Source organism: Podarcis vaucheri, assembly GCF_965113315.1.
Source record: "Podarcis vaucheri genome assembly, chromosome: 18".
NCBI classification, from domain to species: Eukaryota; Metazoa; Chordata; class Lepidosauria; order Squamata; family Lacertidae; genus Podarcis; species Podarcis vaucheri.
This window is the reverse complement of record NC_138756.1, coordinates 13,153,817-13,170,924: the sequence shown is the minus strand read 5'-3', so window position 1 is coordinate 13,170,924 and position 17,108 is coordinate 13,153,817. Positions and strand designations below refer to the sequence as shown.

Below are 17,108 nucleotides of genomic sequence, written 5' to 3'. Positions count from 1 at the left end.
ATGTAGACTGGAGAGTTGGACAGGCAGCTGTCAGGGGCAATAGATGGACTCCAACGACATTTGGCCGGCCACAGATCGCGCCCCCCACCCAGATCCCTGCACTAAACAAAAACGGGAGCCATTGTAGACTCTACGGGCTCAGAGTCAAGACACTTCAGATATACAAGGATCTTCACACTCCAGAAAGCCCCCCCCCCCACTTGTCCCATTTGCGAGGCCAGAAAGCAGCTCCGCTCCGGCATCCGAACCCCGTGGCTCTCGCTCGCCAAGACAATTCCACTGGCTAAGCAGGCGGGCCCTTGGGGAACTCTCACTGAGAGTTACTAGAGAAAGCAGAACCAATTAAAGATTTTAAGAGATTCAAATAGCAATCAACTTTTCTTTTACAAAAAGAGAGAAAAGGGAGGGGGGAAGAGAAGGATCCACATATTTCCACTTGAACAGATTCCTCCTCCTCCTTTTAAGTCAAGACATTAGTCATTTAGCTCTATTTTGACAGGAGAGTCTGACACCCAACTCCATTCAGGATTTTTAAACACTCGGGTTCGTCTCCTTTTAAGTCTGCAACGCCCCGTGACTTTTTTAGAGCGAAGTTGGCACGCTGGTTTTGAAAACGAGACTCTTTGAGCTCTCTGTTGAGCGTGGCGCCCTCATCCTGCCATGTTCAGAAGAGGAAAAATACAAATTTTTTTCCTGCAATACTTGTAAGGGCAGCTCTCCTTTGCCAGAATCCAGAATGTTTTCCAGACAGGGGCCGTTGGATCTTCTGCTCCAACCACAGAGAAACGTCTCTGGGCGAGTCTCAGGGGTGTCTCCCCCTCCATCTTCACTGTTGTCCCCCCAAAAAAAAATCTTCTTAGGAAGTGTCATCAAGGAGGCGGCACCATTCCAGTTTTACTCCAGAGGCCTCTCCCAGGACACAGCAAAAAAAAGTTCAGAAAAGGGATCTAGTACCACGCTGAGACTCTAAGGTACAAAGTGGTGTTTGGGGGGGGGGGTCTGAGCAGCATCTAGCTTTTGAGGCACTGGAAAAGAGGGCTCAGGGGGGTGTTGGGGGAGGAGAAGGCAGCCCCCAGTTCCTGGAGCAAGACCCAGCCGAAGAGAAGGTGTGCGCTTCGGATGCAGAGGTATATAGTTGCCAGGTTTGGAAAAGGCAGTAACGCAGAGGTCCGTTTTTTCTTTAAAAAAAAAATAATGGGAGGGGACCCCCAGAGTCATCTGCTCCAACAACGCCCCCCCCCAAAAAAAACTAGGTCAGAGCAAAGGCGGCCTCTCTCCACCCCACCCCCTTTCCTGCCCCAAAGAGGGCATCAGAGGCGTTTGGGGGGCTGGCAGAGTGGAAAGCTCTGACCCCCTTGACGAGGGGCTAGAAAATTCCCCCGGGCAGGAGTACGTTCTGCTGCCCTCTGCTTTAAGCCACAACGTTTTTCTATGCACCCTTTTTGAAAAACCCAAGTCGAGACAGGAGGCAAAAATTTTCATACAAATTGGGGCTTGGATTCTTGGATATTGCAGGAGGCATAAGCCGAAATCCTAGACACACAATTTAAAAAAAACAACCCTTGACTCCTCCGCGGCAATCCAAAAATAAAAACTGCTCCAGTTGTGTCTGGAAAGGGGGGACCTGGAGAATTGAAAGAGGGTGCAAAATCGTTTCTTGGGGAGTTATCGTTGATCACCGGACACAGAGAGGGCCCTGCGGCTCAAAATCAGGAAGGAAAACCCGCCCCCCCCGCCCCCCAGGTACTGTGAGAAAAGTTTCTTTTCCAGAAGTGCAAGAGCGAGGGAGCAGGCGGGAGGCGGGGCTCGTGCCTCAGTGCTCGTTGTGGCAATTGATGTTGCTGTCTGAGTGCTTCAAGTCGCTGAGCATCGCCGCGATGATGGCCTGCAGGGCTCGCCCCAGCTGCTCGGCGCTGTAGGGCCTCCCCAGCGGGGGAACGTGGATGAAGGCCGAGCGGCCGTGGCTGTGGTACAGCGAGGTGTAGTAGGTGAAGTCGCAGAGGTACCTGCAAGGAGGAGAAGCAGCCGGGGATTAGAACTCGGAGCTGAACGGCAGAAGGGGGCTCTCTGCAGGGACGGCTTTCTCGCTTCGCTAGCATTAATTTGATTTACAGTGGTCCCTTGGTTCTCAAACTGAATCCGTCCCAGAAGTCCGTTCCAAAACCACAGCGTTCCAAAACCAAGGCGCGCTTTCCCATAGGAAGACATGCAAAACGGATTAATCCGTTCCAGACTTTTAAAAGCAACCCCTAAAATAGCCATTTAACATGAATTTTACTATCTAGCGAGACCATCGATCCATAAAACGAAAGCAATGAACAATGTACTGCAGTCTCAAAACGGACGTGTGGCACTCAAAGCGGAGCACGTTCAGCTTCCAAAAAAAGTTCACAAACCGGAACACAGTTGTCCAGGTTTGCAGTGTACTGCCCTCTATTCAGAGAGCCAACATTAAGAACTCATGGTAGTAAAAACACAACAAAAAGCATAATAAAATAATCATAATAATAGTCCCGTTTCCCCACCCCCCAGCTTTAATAGGCAATGGATTATTTCATGGGTAAAGAGGACTGGTTTTGCCCAAGGACATGCAATGATGCCAACAGGTGAGCCTCTCTGGGGAGAGCATCCCACAGACGGGGAGCCACCGCAGAAAAGGCCCTGTTCTCGTGTTGCCGCCCTCTGGGCCTCTCAGGGAGTGGGGGGCATGGGTAAGGTAAGGTAAAGGACCCCTGGGCGGTTAAGTCCAGTCCAAGGCAGCTATGGGGTTGCGGCACTCGTCTCTCTTTCAGGCTGAGGCAGCCGGCCTTCGTCCACAGACGGCTTTCCAGGTCATGTGGCCAGCAGGATTAAACCGCTTCTGGCACAACGGGACACTGTGACGGAAACCAGAGTGCACGGAAACGCCATTTCCCTTCCCACTGCAGCGGTACCTATTTATTTACTTGCACTGGTGTGCTTTCAAACTGCTAGGTTGGCAGGAGCAGGGACCGAGCAATGGGAGCTCACCCCGTTGCAGGGATTTGAACTGCCGACCTTCCAATCAGCAAGCCCAAGAGGCTCCGTGGTTGAGACCCCAGCGCCACCTGCGTCCCTAGATGACAAACGCAGGGTCAGCATCCGTTTGCATGGGGAGAGGCGCTCCGTAAGACATTGAGGTCCTGATCTGCTCTAGCCTTTGCTAAACTGATATTAATTGTCCTGTTCAACTATGGAACTCCCTGCCGCAACAGAGAGGACCAGACCCTTCCCTCCGTCTAGTTCTGTACCGCCTGCACTGAGGGGCAGAGGCTCTCCAGGGTGTGGGGCTCTGCCTTACCAATGAGCCAGGGGGGGCTTCCTTCTGTCGCCAGCCGGGATTCTGCCCCGCCTACCTGCCGGCATCCTTCGATATCGTCACGGCGACGTCCAGCCCCAGGGTGGAGACCCTCCTGCAGACGGCCTCCATGTCGATGGCGGAGTCGATGCACTCGGGGCCCCCCTCGACGCAGCACTGGGAGCCCGGGCAGAAGCGGCAGTTGTCCAGGCCGCGGTAGCCGATGTTGTGGCCGCACTTTTCCAGCGTCACCGTGGTGGCCATGCCCGACAGGCCCACGTGCACCACCAGCTGCAAGGGGAAGAGGAGCTGCCTTGTGCCCACCGCCCGCCTCTCCGGGTCGGGCGTGGAATATCCCTCCCTCCCCGCCACCTCCGGAAACCCCTGGAGAACCGCTGCCAGGAAAAGGGGGCGGCTTTCATAGAGCAAATGTTTTCTTTTACGTAACTGACAGGCAGAAAACTGGGTGTCCTTTTTATTTTTCTTCTCTATTTTTGTTTTTCCTTCCCTTTGGTGTTTTCCCTCCCTCCCTCCCTCCCTCCCTCCCTCTCTCTCTCTTTCTCGCTTTGGGTTTTTATTTAGATTAGTTTCTTTTACCTTATTGTATTATGAAAGAGAACTGCTGCCAGGTCTGAGCTAGATGGACCAAAGGTATGACCCTGCTTAAGTAGACAGCGTCCTATATTCTTATTTAAATGGGTGCTGCGTTATGAATTACGGAATTGTAGAGCCCAGCAACCCCCTGCAATGCTGGAATCTCGGCTTAAGCACCCAGGACACTTCATGAAAACGGGAAATGGTTCCAACACCTTCCGGAAGGGTTTGGAGAGATGTCCTGTCACTGCTGCCAGCCAGTGTGGGCACAATAGTCTGACTCCCGCTTGGACTACTTCCATGCACTCTATGTGGGGCTGCCTTGGAAGGTGACCCGGAAACTGCAACTAATCCAGAATGCGGCAGCCAGACTGGGGACTGGGAGGGGAGACCATATAACACCAGTCCTGAAAAACCTACATTGGAACAATTCAAAGGGTTGGTGCTGACTTTGAAAGCCCTAAATGGCCTCCGCCCAGTATACCCGGACACCTGGGTCCATCTCCCGAGGGCCTTCTGGCGGTTCCCTCCCTGCGAGAAGCAAGGTTACAGGGAAACAGGCAGAGGGCCTTCTCGGTGGTGGCTCCCACCCTGTGAACGCCCTCCCTTCAGGTGTCAGGGAGATAAACAACTACCTGACATTTAGAAGACATCTGAAGGCAGATTCCCTGTTTAGGGAAGTTTTTAATGTTTTAATGTGTTTTTAATCTCTTGTTGGAAGCCGCCCAGAGTGACATGGAGTTTAAATAATAAATGATGATGATGATGATGATGTAAGGCAGCTTCCTGTGGGACCCAGCTGCTGTGTCGTCGCCCCCCCCCCTGGCCAATCACTCACTCACTTGCGGACTGTGCTTCTTCCACAAGGCAGGGATGAGCCGCTCCACGGCCTGATATTCCACCGGGATTTCGCAGACGTGGAGGTCGACGTCGTCTCCCAGGCCCAGCTTCTCCAGCTCCTGGAAAGGAGAAAACAACGTGCGGGGGGGGGGAGATTTTTAAGCAGAGAGAAAGACAAACTCACACGAGGGACAGGACTTGTTTGCTGAGGACTCACTATTGGGAAGAAGGGGCACGGCTTAAAGAGGGTCCCAAGTGCCAAGTGGGGAGATGAATTGGGGAGGGGGCCACCTCAAGAATGCCCTCCCCTGCCTGAAGATCAACGCAGTCCTCTCCCAAACACATTTGGAGGCTGGGACTTGAAGCCGAACGCCAGAAAATTCAGGGCAGGCAAGTCGGACAGGACTAAAGGACTAAACCACAACAACAAAAGACAAAGGACTTATTTGCGCAGCAGAGATAAACTATGGAACTCCCTGCTGCAGGAGGCAGGATGGCTGCCAAGCTATTTGGCTCTGAGAGAGGGCCAGCCCAGTCCATGGAGGAGGAGGGGGTCACCGACGGCCCCAATGCTCCCATGGAGGCAGCAAGGCTGCAGAATCCCAGGTGCTGGGAACCACGGGAGAGGGACGTGCTCGTCTGCAAAATCCTGCTTGCAAACTTCCCGTTGTAGATTCTGGTGGGCCACAGAGAGGACAGGATTACGGAACAGATTTCTGTTTAGACAAGTCTTCCCAGATGCTCAGAAAGCTGGTGGGACGTTTGATCTGTTCCTAGCCTCAGTTAACTTTTTTGGAAAGCTTTACTAAGGGATAATTATATCGTTTCAGCATTTTCATGAACCGCTTTGGTGTGCGTTTTACAAGCGGGAAATGAATTTCGTGAAATTAAATAAACTGGATCTTTGTGGGGGGGTGTCTCTCTTTTAAACACCAGCACATCTGGGGTGCTTAGAGTTCAAGCAAGAACCCACAACCCCCTTTCCCCCTTTCTCTGACTCTCTCCTTGAGGTTTGAACACTTGGCTTCCTCTCCTGTGTACTTTACTAACTCCTTGCTGAAAGATATACTGGGTTTGGCTTGCTGTTGTTTTTTTCTTCAAAATCTGGAAGGAACAACACTTGTATTTTATTTCGTATTTGTATTTTATTTTTTAAAACCACGCGTGGATTATTAAAAGGGGGGAGAGAGAAAGAGGCCACATTCCCCGCCACCAAGCATTCTTCCCCGCTGCCTTGGGCGTACCTGACAAATGCAGAAAGGGGGAAACCACGTGTGTGACCGATTCCCTGACCTCTCCACAATGGGCCGCTTTGTGCCAATCTAATATCCTTATCTGGTCTGTCTAGACGTCCTGACAGTGATTGTCTCGGAGGGATGGGGAGACTCGCTACTCTGACCTCCCTCCTCCGAGGGATTTGGAAAATGGGGGGAGCAGGAGCCCCCCAACAACTTCACAGTCCGCAGGACACACCTGGGCCCCCGGCAACCTGCTGGACCACAGGCCAACTTTTTAAATAAAAGAAAAAGAAACGGCCCGCTTGCCAAAAAGCGTGTCCCTGCAAAAAAGAGCAGATTCGGCTTGGGAAAGTGAAAGCCTTTGGGAATTTTGCAAACGGCGAGCTGTGCTCCTTCGCTCTGCAAAGATGCAAAAATCCACCTTCAATGGGGTAAAAGAGCCTGGAGGAGCGAGCAGGCTCTGGGCGCTTTCTAATAATTCCGTCAGCGCTGGCAGGGTTGTAAGAAGTCTTGCAATGTTCAAGATTGACGCCTTTTTACACTTATTTAAAATTGAGAGCAGCAGAAATGGAAAAAATGGAAAACGGAGGGTGTGCAATTGCTATGATATAAAGATGAGTTTTGAAAGCCAGGAGGCGGGAAGTCGATAAGCTCATATGAGCAAAAAGTAGGGTGAACAATAAGACTGCGTTTTAATATTATAAAACGGAAATGCAATAGAAATATTATATAAAATAATCATAATACTGTCAAGGCAGGGCAGGGGGGCTTTGCGGATCTCCCCAAGATCCACTGAGCACTTTCAAGTTGGGACAGTTCTAGGCTGGGTTGGGGGGTGAGAGAGACACATTCAACCCTGGAGGGGAAGACAAAAAATAAATCCCTTAAACAGGAGAAAAGGAATTGGAGGGGGGGTCTTTCTCCCCCCCCAGTTCTCTTTTCCTTCAAAAGCTTTCGGATGCAGGACGCCCAAGACTTATTAAAGCAGGAACCTGCTTAGTGTGCTCCCCCCCGAGAGCCGGGGGAGGATTTACAAAGATTGTTTAATTGATTTTTGTGTCTATTAAAATGCAGATCACACCGTCTGGAACTCAGAAACTCAGACACAGGTCTTTGTGTCCAGTCAGCTCCATGAAGTCCTGTCTGAGGCAGACACAAAGGTCCACTTTGCACGTGTTCAAAAGCCGCCTGGGGTGGGCTGCCTCTCTTTTTGCAGGGGCCCCTCCAGGCTGGGACGGGGGAAGAGGCAAAAGAAAACAGCGCAGGGGAAAACTTTCGGCTGAGATGGTGCTGGAGACTCAAGATGAAACCAGCCAGGGATTTTTCTCCGTGAAGGGGCCATAAACATTTAGGGATTTAGGGATTGAGGGGGGCGTTCCATTTCTGTTTCTCATTTTCCCAGGCTTAAAAAATTAACCGCGAACAGCCCTTCCAAAAATTCATCAACATTTTACCGCCGATTTCTCCAAATTACCATGTTTTTCCGTGTATATATTTTTGGGGACTCAAATTTATGAAAATGGGGGAAGATGGCCCCCTATGTATAAGACGACCCCTGTTTTTTAAAATTATTTTAGAGTAAAAAAACCCTAGTCTTATACAGAAAAGTACAGTAACATGTTTGTCTGCACCCTTTTCCCAAATCAATTTTCCCTAACGTTGCTCATTTTTGAACGCTCTTGTCTCCAAACACACATGTTTCACGGTAAACGATACCAAAGCATGCAACTTTTTCCTTCCCCTTAACACAGGGGGGAAGAACTATGTTGCAAAATGTTTGAGAAGCGCAACTTTTGAAGGATGGCTGCATCCGAGTTCACCTGGGGAGCAGGAATGAGGAAGGGGCGCCTTTAAATGGGAACTGAACCAAATTTCTCTCCGATATAGACTACAGATATACTATGGAGTTATTAAGGCTACCACAGCAGAGGGGACGCCCTTGCTCTTTGCATGCACACAGACGGTGACTTTTAACACAAGCATGTAACCAAATCCACAATAAAAAAGGAGTTTCAAAATACAGACTCCTTATCTTTCCTGTTAACAAACATGTCCTCGTTTTGAAGGACACAGCAAGGAACTTGGCTACGGTAGGATTGGTGTCCGCTACTGAAATATAAAACATGTCTGAGTTTCCCCAAGTGCAAAGAAGCCAGGCTGATGAAATTGAGCTCTGTATTTTAAAAAGCAGACTACGGGGGAACATGGGCTAACACCTCAACTAACACCAGAAGTCACGGCGCTGAGCAGAGAAAAGAAAGTCCTCCTTTGTGCACAGTTGAACTGTGGAACTCACTCCCACTGGAGACCATTTCCTGGGGTTCAGCGGAGCCACTTTTGCAAGCTCACGCTCTCAAATGCCAATCCGCCTCTTTAGCTGGCCCAGTAGACCTGAAGGAGCGTCTCCACCCCGGACACCGGGGTCCCTCTCCCAAGGGCCTTCTGGGGGGTCCTTCACTGCGAGAACAGGGAACCAGGCAGAGGGCCTGAATCACCTCAAGAAGGCAGGCCTTGGGCCCTTCTGTGGAACTGCCAGCTGGCGCAACTCAGGTGGGGAAGAGCAGGCGGCTCTTGATCTGGGGGACATGGGTTGGAGCCCCACACTGGGCAAAAGGTGGATTCCTGCAAGGCTGGGGGGCATTTAACTAGATGGCCCTCTCCAATTCTATGTTTCTGAACTAAAGTCAAGATGTATTCCATTAAAGAATAATTCTGGGGTGCATGTCAAGTATGGCAAAGGCTTGATTAAGAACAACGCCCCCCAACACCATCTCTTCTCTTCTTGGTTGGCCAAGTGTGATCTCCCACCCCTTATCGTTGGAGGCAAAGTTCAGGTGTCAAAACACCTTTCCCCAGGCATTCTGCACCAGAGGCCGAGAGCCAGGATCCGTCTCACCTGCAGCCCAGGGCCTTGCCAAATACAAGAAGCTGGTTTTGAAGGAGGGGAGGGGCGGAATAGGAGAGGGGGGGGAGAGGAGAGAGATGCGAACACAGTCATGGCCCAGACATCTGGCTGGCTGTCCATTAGTCGGCTGCAATTGATTACGGGCTCAGAGTTTAATTTGAAAGCATTCAGAAAAAGGAATATTCCCAGAGCTCCTGACTTAGAAGGGGAGGGGACTGGGATGGAGTGGGGGGGGGGCACCAACTTCCCGTTCAGCAGATCGGCTGTGCCTTAAATTCGGAGCCAGGCTTCCAGTCGCAATTTTGCAATTTGCCTTGCTTAGAATCTCAGTTGCTACGTGGCCCAGGGGTCGGACTCGGTGCAGCAGCCAAATGTGCTTCGTTTTGAGTGTTACGCTCTTCCAATTTGAGTGCCACACTTCCGTTTAGAGCGTTACACTGAGGTCTGTCTGTTTTTGCTATTTATTTTGTGTTTTTGTTTTTGCAGCTCTTTTTGTCTTGTTTTTGCGACTGTGCAGAACCCAGTTCAGGTCCTGGTTGGTTGATTGTGTGACTGCAGTACATTGTTTATTACTTTCATTTTATGGATCAATGGTCTCGTTGGATAGTAAAATTCATGTTAAATTCTTGTTTTAGGAGTTGTTTATAAAAGTCTGGAATGGATTAATCCATTTTGCATTACTTTCTACGGGACAAAGACCTTGAGAACTCACGCCATTTAGGACTTCCGGGTTGGCGCCATCGCCGAATGGCGGACTCCCTCCGAGCTCCGGAGGGAGTCTGCTCGGCAGGGGCTGGGTCCTACCGCGCCGGCGACGCGGGGACCCTTAGAAACCACGGGAACGGATCCCGTGGACATGGTGACTCGGCTGGCACCGTTATCGCTCTCCCGGCTTGTGAAAGAGCCTTTTTAAAGGCTACGGATCGGGCGCCGGGGAGTAGCGTGGTGCTTTGAGTCCTCCGCTTCCCCTGCCGGGCGCAGCCGCATGCCATTCGGCGGAGAGCGCTGGCTTCTTCCAAAGGAAATTCGGACAATTGATCAACAACCCGTGAGTAATTGGGCAACCGGGTTTAAAAGGAGGAAAAAAGAAAATTTTTTCCGGATTTGGCACGAGCGGGAGGGGATCCAAAAAAGGAAGTCAGTCCCCTCCCTGATTGTAAACATGCTAAAACAAGGACTGAGAAACCAAGATCTATTCAGAAGCTTATTGATGATAAAAATTACCAACTCCACGATGTGAATTATAAGAACTGTGCTGGAGGAGAGGAGTCGAGGGTGAGGAAAAAGCAACCCCCCCCTGGGAACCGGGGCGATTCGGACAGCCTGGCGAAGAGAGATGGAGATTTTGACAGCTGTCAAAGGAGCTGTCAAAACTGGAAATTATAAAGAGGACTTTGCTACAAGTTCTTTGCTGGTTAATTTTGTTACAATTTTATATAAATATGGATATAAACTGTCGGGAAAAAGAAACAACAAATTGACTTTTGGATTAGAGGATACAAAGTTATTGTAATCCCTCTAGAGGGGATTCGGGACATTACAAGTGTCGTATGTGGAAAACTACTCTGGGATGTGTAAAGGTCTTATCTCCTGGGAAAGCTGCAGAACTGAAATATTATTTTGTCTACAGAGGTGAATATAACACAATAGAATCTTCTATTGAAGCAAGAAAGGAACTGGACGTAAGTCTGTGTCCCTGAATAACAAACCTCTGTAGAGACGTTAAATTTTGGAACAAGAATGTTTTGACAGCTGAACAAGACAGAAACCTGAGAAACCAAGAAATAAAAGAGTAGATGACTGAATACGACACGGAAAGAATAATGGGAGGAGCAACAAAAGATTAAAGAAAATTAAAGGCCTCTATTAGATTGGATTTTCGACGTTAAACATCATTAAGACAATCAAATCCGAAGAAAACAGCATGATGGACTGAGATAAATTTGGCTGTGGACTTAAGATCTCCAGGCCGACAACATACAGACAAATGGACATGGGGAATCAAAACCGGGGAAGGGAGGGGGAACCTTAGAATCCAAAGGCTTTGTAACCAACTTTTTGAATTTCTCTATATTTTCTATCTTATATTCTTTATAACTTTGATATTTTACGTTTCTGTTTTTTCTTTTTTTTTAGAAAGGGGGAACTCGTGGAAGAAATGAGAGCGGATCTTGGGGAAAATTTTGTTCTATTATAAGACGAGGAGTGATGCTAAGATGGTGTAAATTTAAATTGGTTTATGAGTATAATATATTAGGTTTAATTGGGGATGAGAACTTGTGGAACCAACTTAGATAAAGGGGAATACAATCGGGAGGGGAAGGAGGAAGTCCCAGAAAGAAGGTTATGAAAAGAAGGGTCTAAGTTAGCTTCTCTTTTTCTTTCTTTCCTTTATCTTTCTTATTTTCCTATTTTGTTATTATTGGAAATTTTAATAAATATGATTATAAAAAAAAAAAAAAAAAAAAGAACTCACGCCATTTACCTGAACCGCGATCCAGCTGGCATTGACCGAATGCTCCCCGAACGGGCCAAACCCTGGAACGACACAAGCAGAGGTTTCACCAACGTGGCTCTGGGCTCGCTGGCTGGTCTGAGCGTCCCCAAGCAAGGCGGACTCCCCCCTCCCACCACCCTGTCCCATTGCCATCCTCAGAAAAACCCTCCCAGGGAGGCTTGGCCCGAGTACCTGGCCACCTCACAGCTGGGTGGGGATTTGAACTCGGGTCTCTCACAGGTCCGAGACCACACTGGCTACATTCCAGCATGGCTGGCAGCCTGGATCTGGGGGCTCCAAATCTTTGACGACTCCAACTCCCGCCATCCTGACCGCCAAGCCGTGATGGCTGCTGGAAGGTGGAGTCCAGCAACATGGGCAGAGCCACAGCTTGTCTCCCCCAACCATGGTCTGCCCCCCCCATCTCTCACCCACAACTTCATCCTCCAAGGCAGTGAGCAGAGTTCTCCCCAGTCCTTGGAGGGAGGACTAGACTGAGAGAGAAGACAGTGACTGGTCCAAGGGGACCCAGCGATGGGGGAATTTGAACCCTGGTCTCCTGAGTCCTAGTGCGACACCCTAACCACTAAACCACGCTAAAATTCTCCATCCTATGCAGGTCTACTCTGAAGTAAGTTCCACTGGATTGTTTTTGATACTGTTGACCTCGATATTCTCCTCTCCTGGGACACACCGCTTTGGGAATACATTTCCTGCCACCTCCCCAGCCCCCCCCAAAACCAAAACAAAAATACTCCCTCAAAACTGATTCAGAGAGATTTCCATTCCCCCCTCCCTCGTGCAAGTGATGGGGACACAAACACTGATATTTGTACCAGCAGAACCACCTTTGTCCTGAAAGAGAGCGAAAATGCAACTTCTACCTGCTCTGGGGTGTCTTTGCCAAAACAAGAACTGTTTTAAGCAGGGAGTTCTGATGCGTGGTGCTGATGACGCCCAGGGTTGCAGGTTTGGTCCCCGTCCGGGACAGCTGCCTATTCCTGCGCTGCAGGGGGTGGAGCAGATGTTCCTCAGGGTCCCTTTCCAGCTCAGCTCTATGATTCTCTGAGTCAAAATGTGGGTCCTGCCACACCAAGGGATTCACTTCTTACAAGAGGGGAGAGACTTCATCAGGCAAGGCCTTCTTCCCCCTGCCTTGCCCACCCTCCAGTCTCTGCTTCTCAATTTGTATTGTATTATTTTATGCACCCTGGCTTGCCATTTGCCCACCCTCCAGTCTCTGCTTCTCAATTTGTTTGTATTATTTTATGCACCCTGGCTTGCATTGTTATTGATTGTAGTTAGAAATTGTTTATTGTAATTGTTAAATGAGCTGATGTTACTTCTTGATGTAGGTTGCTTATTTTAAAGTTATGTTTTATTCACGCTTTTTTGTATTGCATTAGATTGTTATAAGGCATCGGTAGGCAAACTAAGGCCTGGGGCCGGATCCGGCCCAATCGCCTTCTCAATCGGCCTGCGGAGGGTCCAGGAATCAGCGTGTTTTTACATGAGTAGAATGTGTCCTTTTATTTAAAATGCATCTCTGGGTTATTTGTGGGGCATAGGAATTCGTTCATCCCCCCCAAAAAAATATAGTCCGGCCCCCCACAAGGTTTGAGGGACAGTGGACTGGCCCCTGCTGAAAAGGTTTGCTAACCCCCGGTGTACATTCTTTGTTTCTTCAGCTTGTAAACCATCTTGAGTATTGCAAGATAGAAAGACGGCATACAAATTAAAAGTGATGATGATGATGATGAGTTGCAAAAGCAAGTCTTTGCCAACTCAGCAGATCAAAGAGATCAAGGCAATAAGCTGGTCCTAAGCGGCGATGGACTTTTAGATGCAGTATTAAAATTAACGCCCATGCGGAGGTGTTCCTGCAGACAGGCACCTGTCAGCAACTATGCTGCAGCATTCTGCACTAACTGCAGATTCTGGATCAAACCCTCACAGAGACTGCACTGCAGTCATCGAACACGGAAGTCGGCAACTGCTGTGGTCAAGCTCTGCCAGCCCAGGCATAAGTGTACCAGTTGCCAATCAAATCCACGCACAAGAGTGCAAACACACACCTGCACTCTGGCTTCACAAGAACCCTCTAGGGTAGGACAGGCAGCCAGAAACCGGCTTTCTCAGCGAACGTCTTACCCCCCGATGGAATCTGAGCTCAAGTCGATGGGGTCTGAAGTCCAGCGCTCTTTCCTCCCGACCAGATTTTTTACTTAGTAAACATTTCCTTTGACAAAGCTGCGTTACGTAAGAACTGGCCCAAGACGCAAAGGTTACACCAGCATTCTGCTAAGAATGCCCCTTTGGCTCAGTAATGAGTAACTTTAGTTAACTAGCAACCCATAATTGTAATTACTGAATGAGAACGTCTTGGATTCTGCACCCCAGCTAATGGTTAAGTTGCCCAGGACCTGTGAGAGGTCAGATTTTTCCTTACTGTACTGGAGGAGCTTGCTGACATGACAATATTTTTTTTTTACAAGCACAAAGTATTGGTACCTGATTGTCTGGAGGTCTGTTTCTACTCACCATAGGCAAGCTGCTATTTGCAAGGCTGGTAAAACCGCAGAGATAGGGCAGTAAGCTTCTGTTGACATGCATGCCTCCTTTGTGGGTGCCCATAAGTGCCAGAATTTACCAACCCCCCCCCCCCGCAAAGATCTTGAGTTTAGGGGAGACCAGTGTACCCATTTACAGAAAGCATTAAATTGGGGTCTGGGCACCCTTAGGACAAAGGGATGCTAGCTATTAAGTTGAGTGCCAGTTTCCTGGAGTGAGATCTCCCAATTAAATAAAAAATCCTAGATTCAGGTAGGTAGCCGTGTTGGTCTGACACAGTCGAAATAAATAGTTTAAATAATTGTCCAGTAGCACCTTAGAGACCAACTAAGTTTGTTCTGCGTATAAGCTTTCGTGTGCATGCACTGCTTCTTCAGAAACTTTTAAGACACAAGGAAGGCAATTCATATTGGCAGTTCCAACGCAGCCTCAGACTCATAAAAAGGGACCTGCAGGAAGTTACATGGCTCCAATCTGCCTGCCTGCCCGCCATTTTCGACCCAGAACGAGGGAGAAAGACAGCCAACTTTAACCAAGATTTCCAAGTCCGGTCACCCAAAGGTCATCCTACAGACGATCAGGGAACCTAAAAACCAGATCTATTTGTTCCAAGAAAAGCATCGTCAACCTTTCCTCTCCCTTTTTCATTAAAAAAACAAGGAAGTCTGTAAATAATAACAGGCATATTTCCGAGAGCACAATTTCAGCCTGGTAATCCTACAGGTGCCGGCCTGCTACATAGCTGCAGAGTGTGTGTGTGTGTGTGTGCAGGGAAGACAGACCCCCTCTCCCCCCCCCCCCCGCAGACAGAGGGCTCCTTTTGTGTTCCATTCTTCCTTCCCAACCAAGGAGAGAGGCCTGCCATCAGATAAGAATTCAATAGAGTGTTTCAGAGTCCTTCTGGGTGTTTGGGCTCACCAGAGGCCTCCTTGGCTAATTAGCAGGAAGCCAGCTGCTCCCAAATGCCAGATTATCTTGACAGAGAGAGAGAGAGAGCGCACTTGTGGACATGACGCCTGTGGCACTCAGTGCTCTCCTCTTGCGGCAAGAAAAGGAAGGTCTCCTCTGCAAAAAATAAATAAAAAATAAATCCAATTTTACTTTCAACACGTCTGCAAGGCAGTCGTGCTCCACAGGTGTGCAAGAACAGCTTCCCATGCTGGGCTGGAGATCTCAACAAAGACCAGCTCCAAAGACCAGCACCTCTTTCGCTGCCAGGAGCCAAGTGGGGGCGTCTCGGGTTCGAATTCAGTCCAGAGGGCGCTGCTCTGACTCCCATGACGGGGAAGCGCAGGTGGGAAGAAGCTCGTCACTCCTCTGAGCCCCATCCCCCAGTCCAGAGGCTGTTCCCATCTCTCTGCTCCCCCCCCCAGATCCCACCCCCTTTTGTGCCTCATTCCCCCCCCACCTTCTCCGGCCCCTCCTCTCTCTCAGACACAACTCTGCTGTTTCAAATAACCCACTGCAGGAAAACTCCCGCGAGCAACATTTTTGGACTCCTTTCTTGCAAGTCAACTCTGCTGGCTTCCCCTCCCCCAACCCGTCTCCCCCTAGGCGAGATTTCAGAGCTGTTTTTTTTTGGGGGGGGGAGAATCTGGGAAATTAAGAGGAGGCTGTGCATCTAACCACTTGTCGGAGTTTGCATTTGATTCCAAGGTCTCCAGCTGCAGCTGCAGGGAAAAAGGAGTCCGCCCCCAGAAAGCGGAGAGAGGGGGAGTTGCCCCCCACATCTCAGACAAGAGACACAACAACAGACCGTGAGCCAATTTCCATGGGACTTTCCCAGGGCAAGTTAAGCTAGCCTTGAAACACAGAGCATGACAACGGCAATCTGATTTTCTTCCATCACACAAGCAGAAAAACCTGACTGTTTATATGCCACCTTAAAATGGTGTCAGTAACACTGCGCCTTTATTGTTACTAAAAACAATAATTTATGAATGTTAGCCAAGAGGACACCCCCCCAAATAACACACAACGAAAAGAGCTTTGCTCAACCACATATGCAACATAATTCTCACACAATCGTCCTAAATTGCCCAGGGATTACTTTCACAAAAGCACAACTAGGAACCACCTTCTCCTGTCCCCCCCCCCAACCACCCTTCACGCCACTTTCCCTTAAGATCTGGTTTAAAATTTCAGTAGGTAACAATTCGAATGAGGCGATGATAAATATAGTTATTGGGGGGGGGGGTTAAGGAGGAGGAGCTTTGGAAAGGCTGGAAGGAGAGAAGGCATTCAGGGGAAGGGTCAAAAGAGAATGAGTAAGAGGGAAGGAGAGATTATTTCAGGGAGATGATTCAGGGGAGGGGGGTTCAAAGGGCTGGAGAAGCAGCAGAAAGAAAGGGGGATGGAAAAAAAGGAAGAGTTTAATCCTAGAGGGCTCTGTTGGGTGGGGCTGACTGTTGCTTCTGCAGTCACATAACGGGAAATCGCAGCGTTTATTTATTATTAATTTTGAGAAGAGTGAAGTTTAAAAAAACAGGAAAGAGAGGAAGGATCCAAAGAGGGAGGGGCCAATTAATGAGCATTAATTAAACCGTTGCTTCTTCAATCACATAACGGGAAATCACAGCATTTATTTATTTATTTGGAATTTTGAGAACAGCGAAGTTAAAAAAAAACAACAGGAAAAAGAGAGGCAGGATCGAAAGAGGGAGGGGCCAATTATTGAGCATTAATTAAACGAGGCAAGAGTGTATTTTTTAAAAAAAGTGGAGGGGAGGAAGAGAAACAAATGGCAAGTTAGGGACAAGTCAGAACTTTCGTTTATTTGGAAGGGGGGAACCAAAGGCGGGGGGAACCAGAGGCGGGGGGTCGCGGGAGGTGGGGGGGCACATTTCGAGGGGGGACAAAGTTCGGCCCTTAAATGCTTCCCCCCCACCCCCAGGAATTCTGTCCCCCCCCCCATAAAACACCGAGCCCGGCCCCCTCCTCCGCCGCCCGCCGCCCTTACCCGTCACCACCACCAGCCGCCGCGGCTTCTCCATGGCTCCCGCCCGGCCGGCCGCCCGCCCTCCTGCCCGGCCAACTCCAGGCGACTGAGCCAGTCAGCCAGCCAGCGCGCCCCGCCCCTCCGGGCCAGGCCCCGCCCCCCGCACGTCACCGCCCCCGGGAGGAGCCTAGAGCGGCGCCCCAGCGCCC

The 17,108-nt window shown here is 49.6% G+C and overlaps 1 protein-coding gene across 1 annotated transcript; it reads right to left on the bottom strand.

Annotated features, from left to right (window-relative positions):
* Positions 1-1,553: 1,553 nt before the first annotated feature.
* PGPEP1 (pyroglutamyl-peptidase I) lies at positions 1,554-17,036 on the bottom strand. The gene is made up of 5 exons (XM_082206953.1): positions 16,921-17,036; positions 11,379-11,431; positions 4,753-4,869; positions 3,375-3,607; positions 1,554-2,006 (listed from the first exon to the last, which is right to left on the bottom strand). The coding sequence occupies exons 1-5, from the start codon at positions 16,952-16,954 to the stop codon at positions 1,814-1,816; spliced, it is 630 nt and encodes a 209-aa protein (XP_082063079.1). The 5' UTR covers positions 16,955-17,036; the 3' UTR covers positions 1,554-1,813.
* Positions 17,037-17,108: the final 72 nt, after the last annotated feature.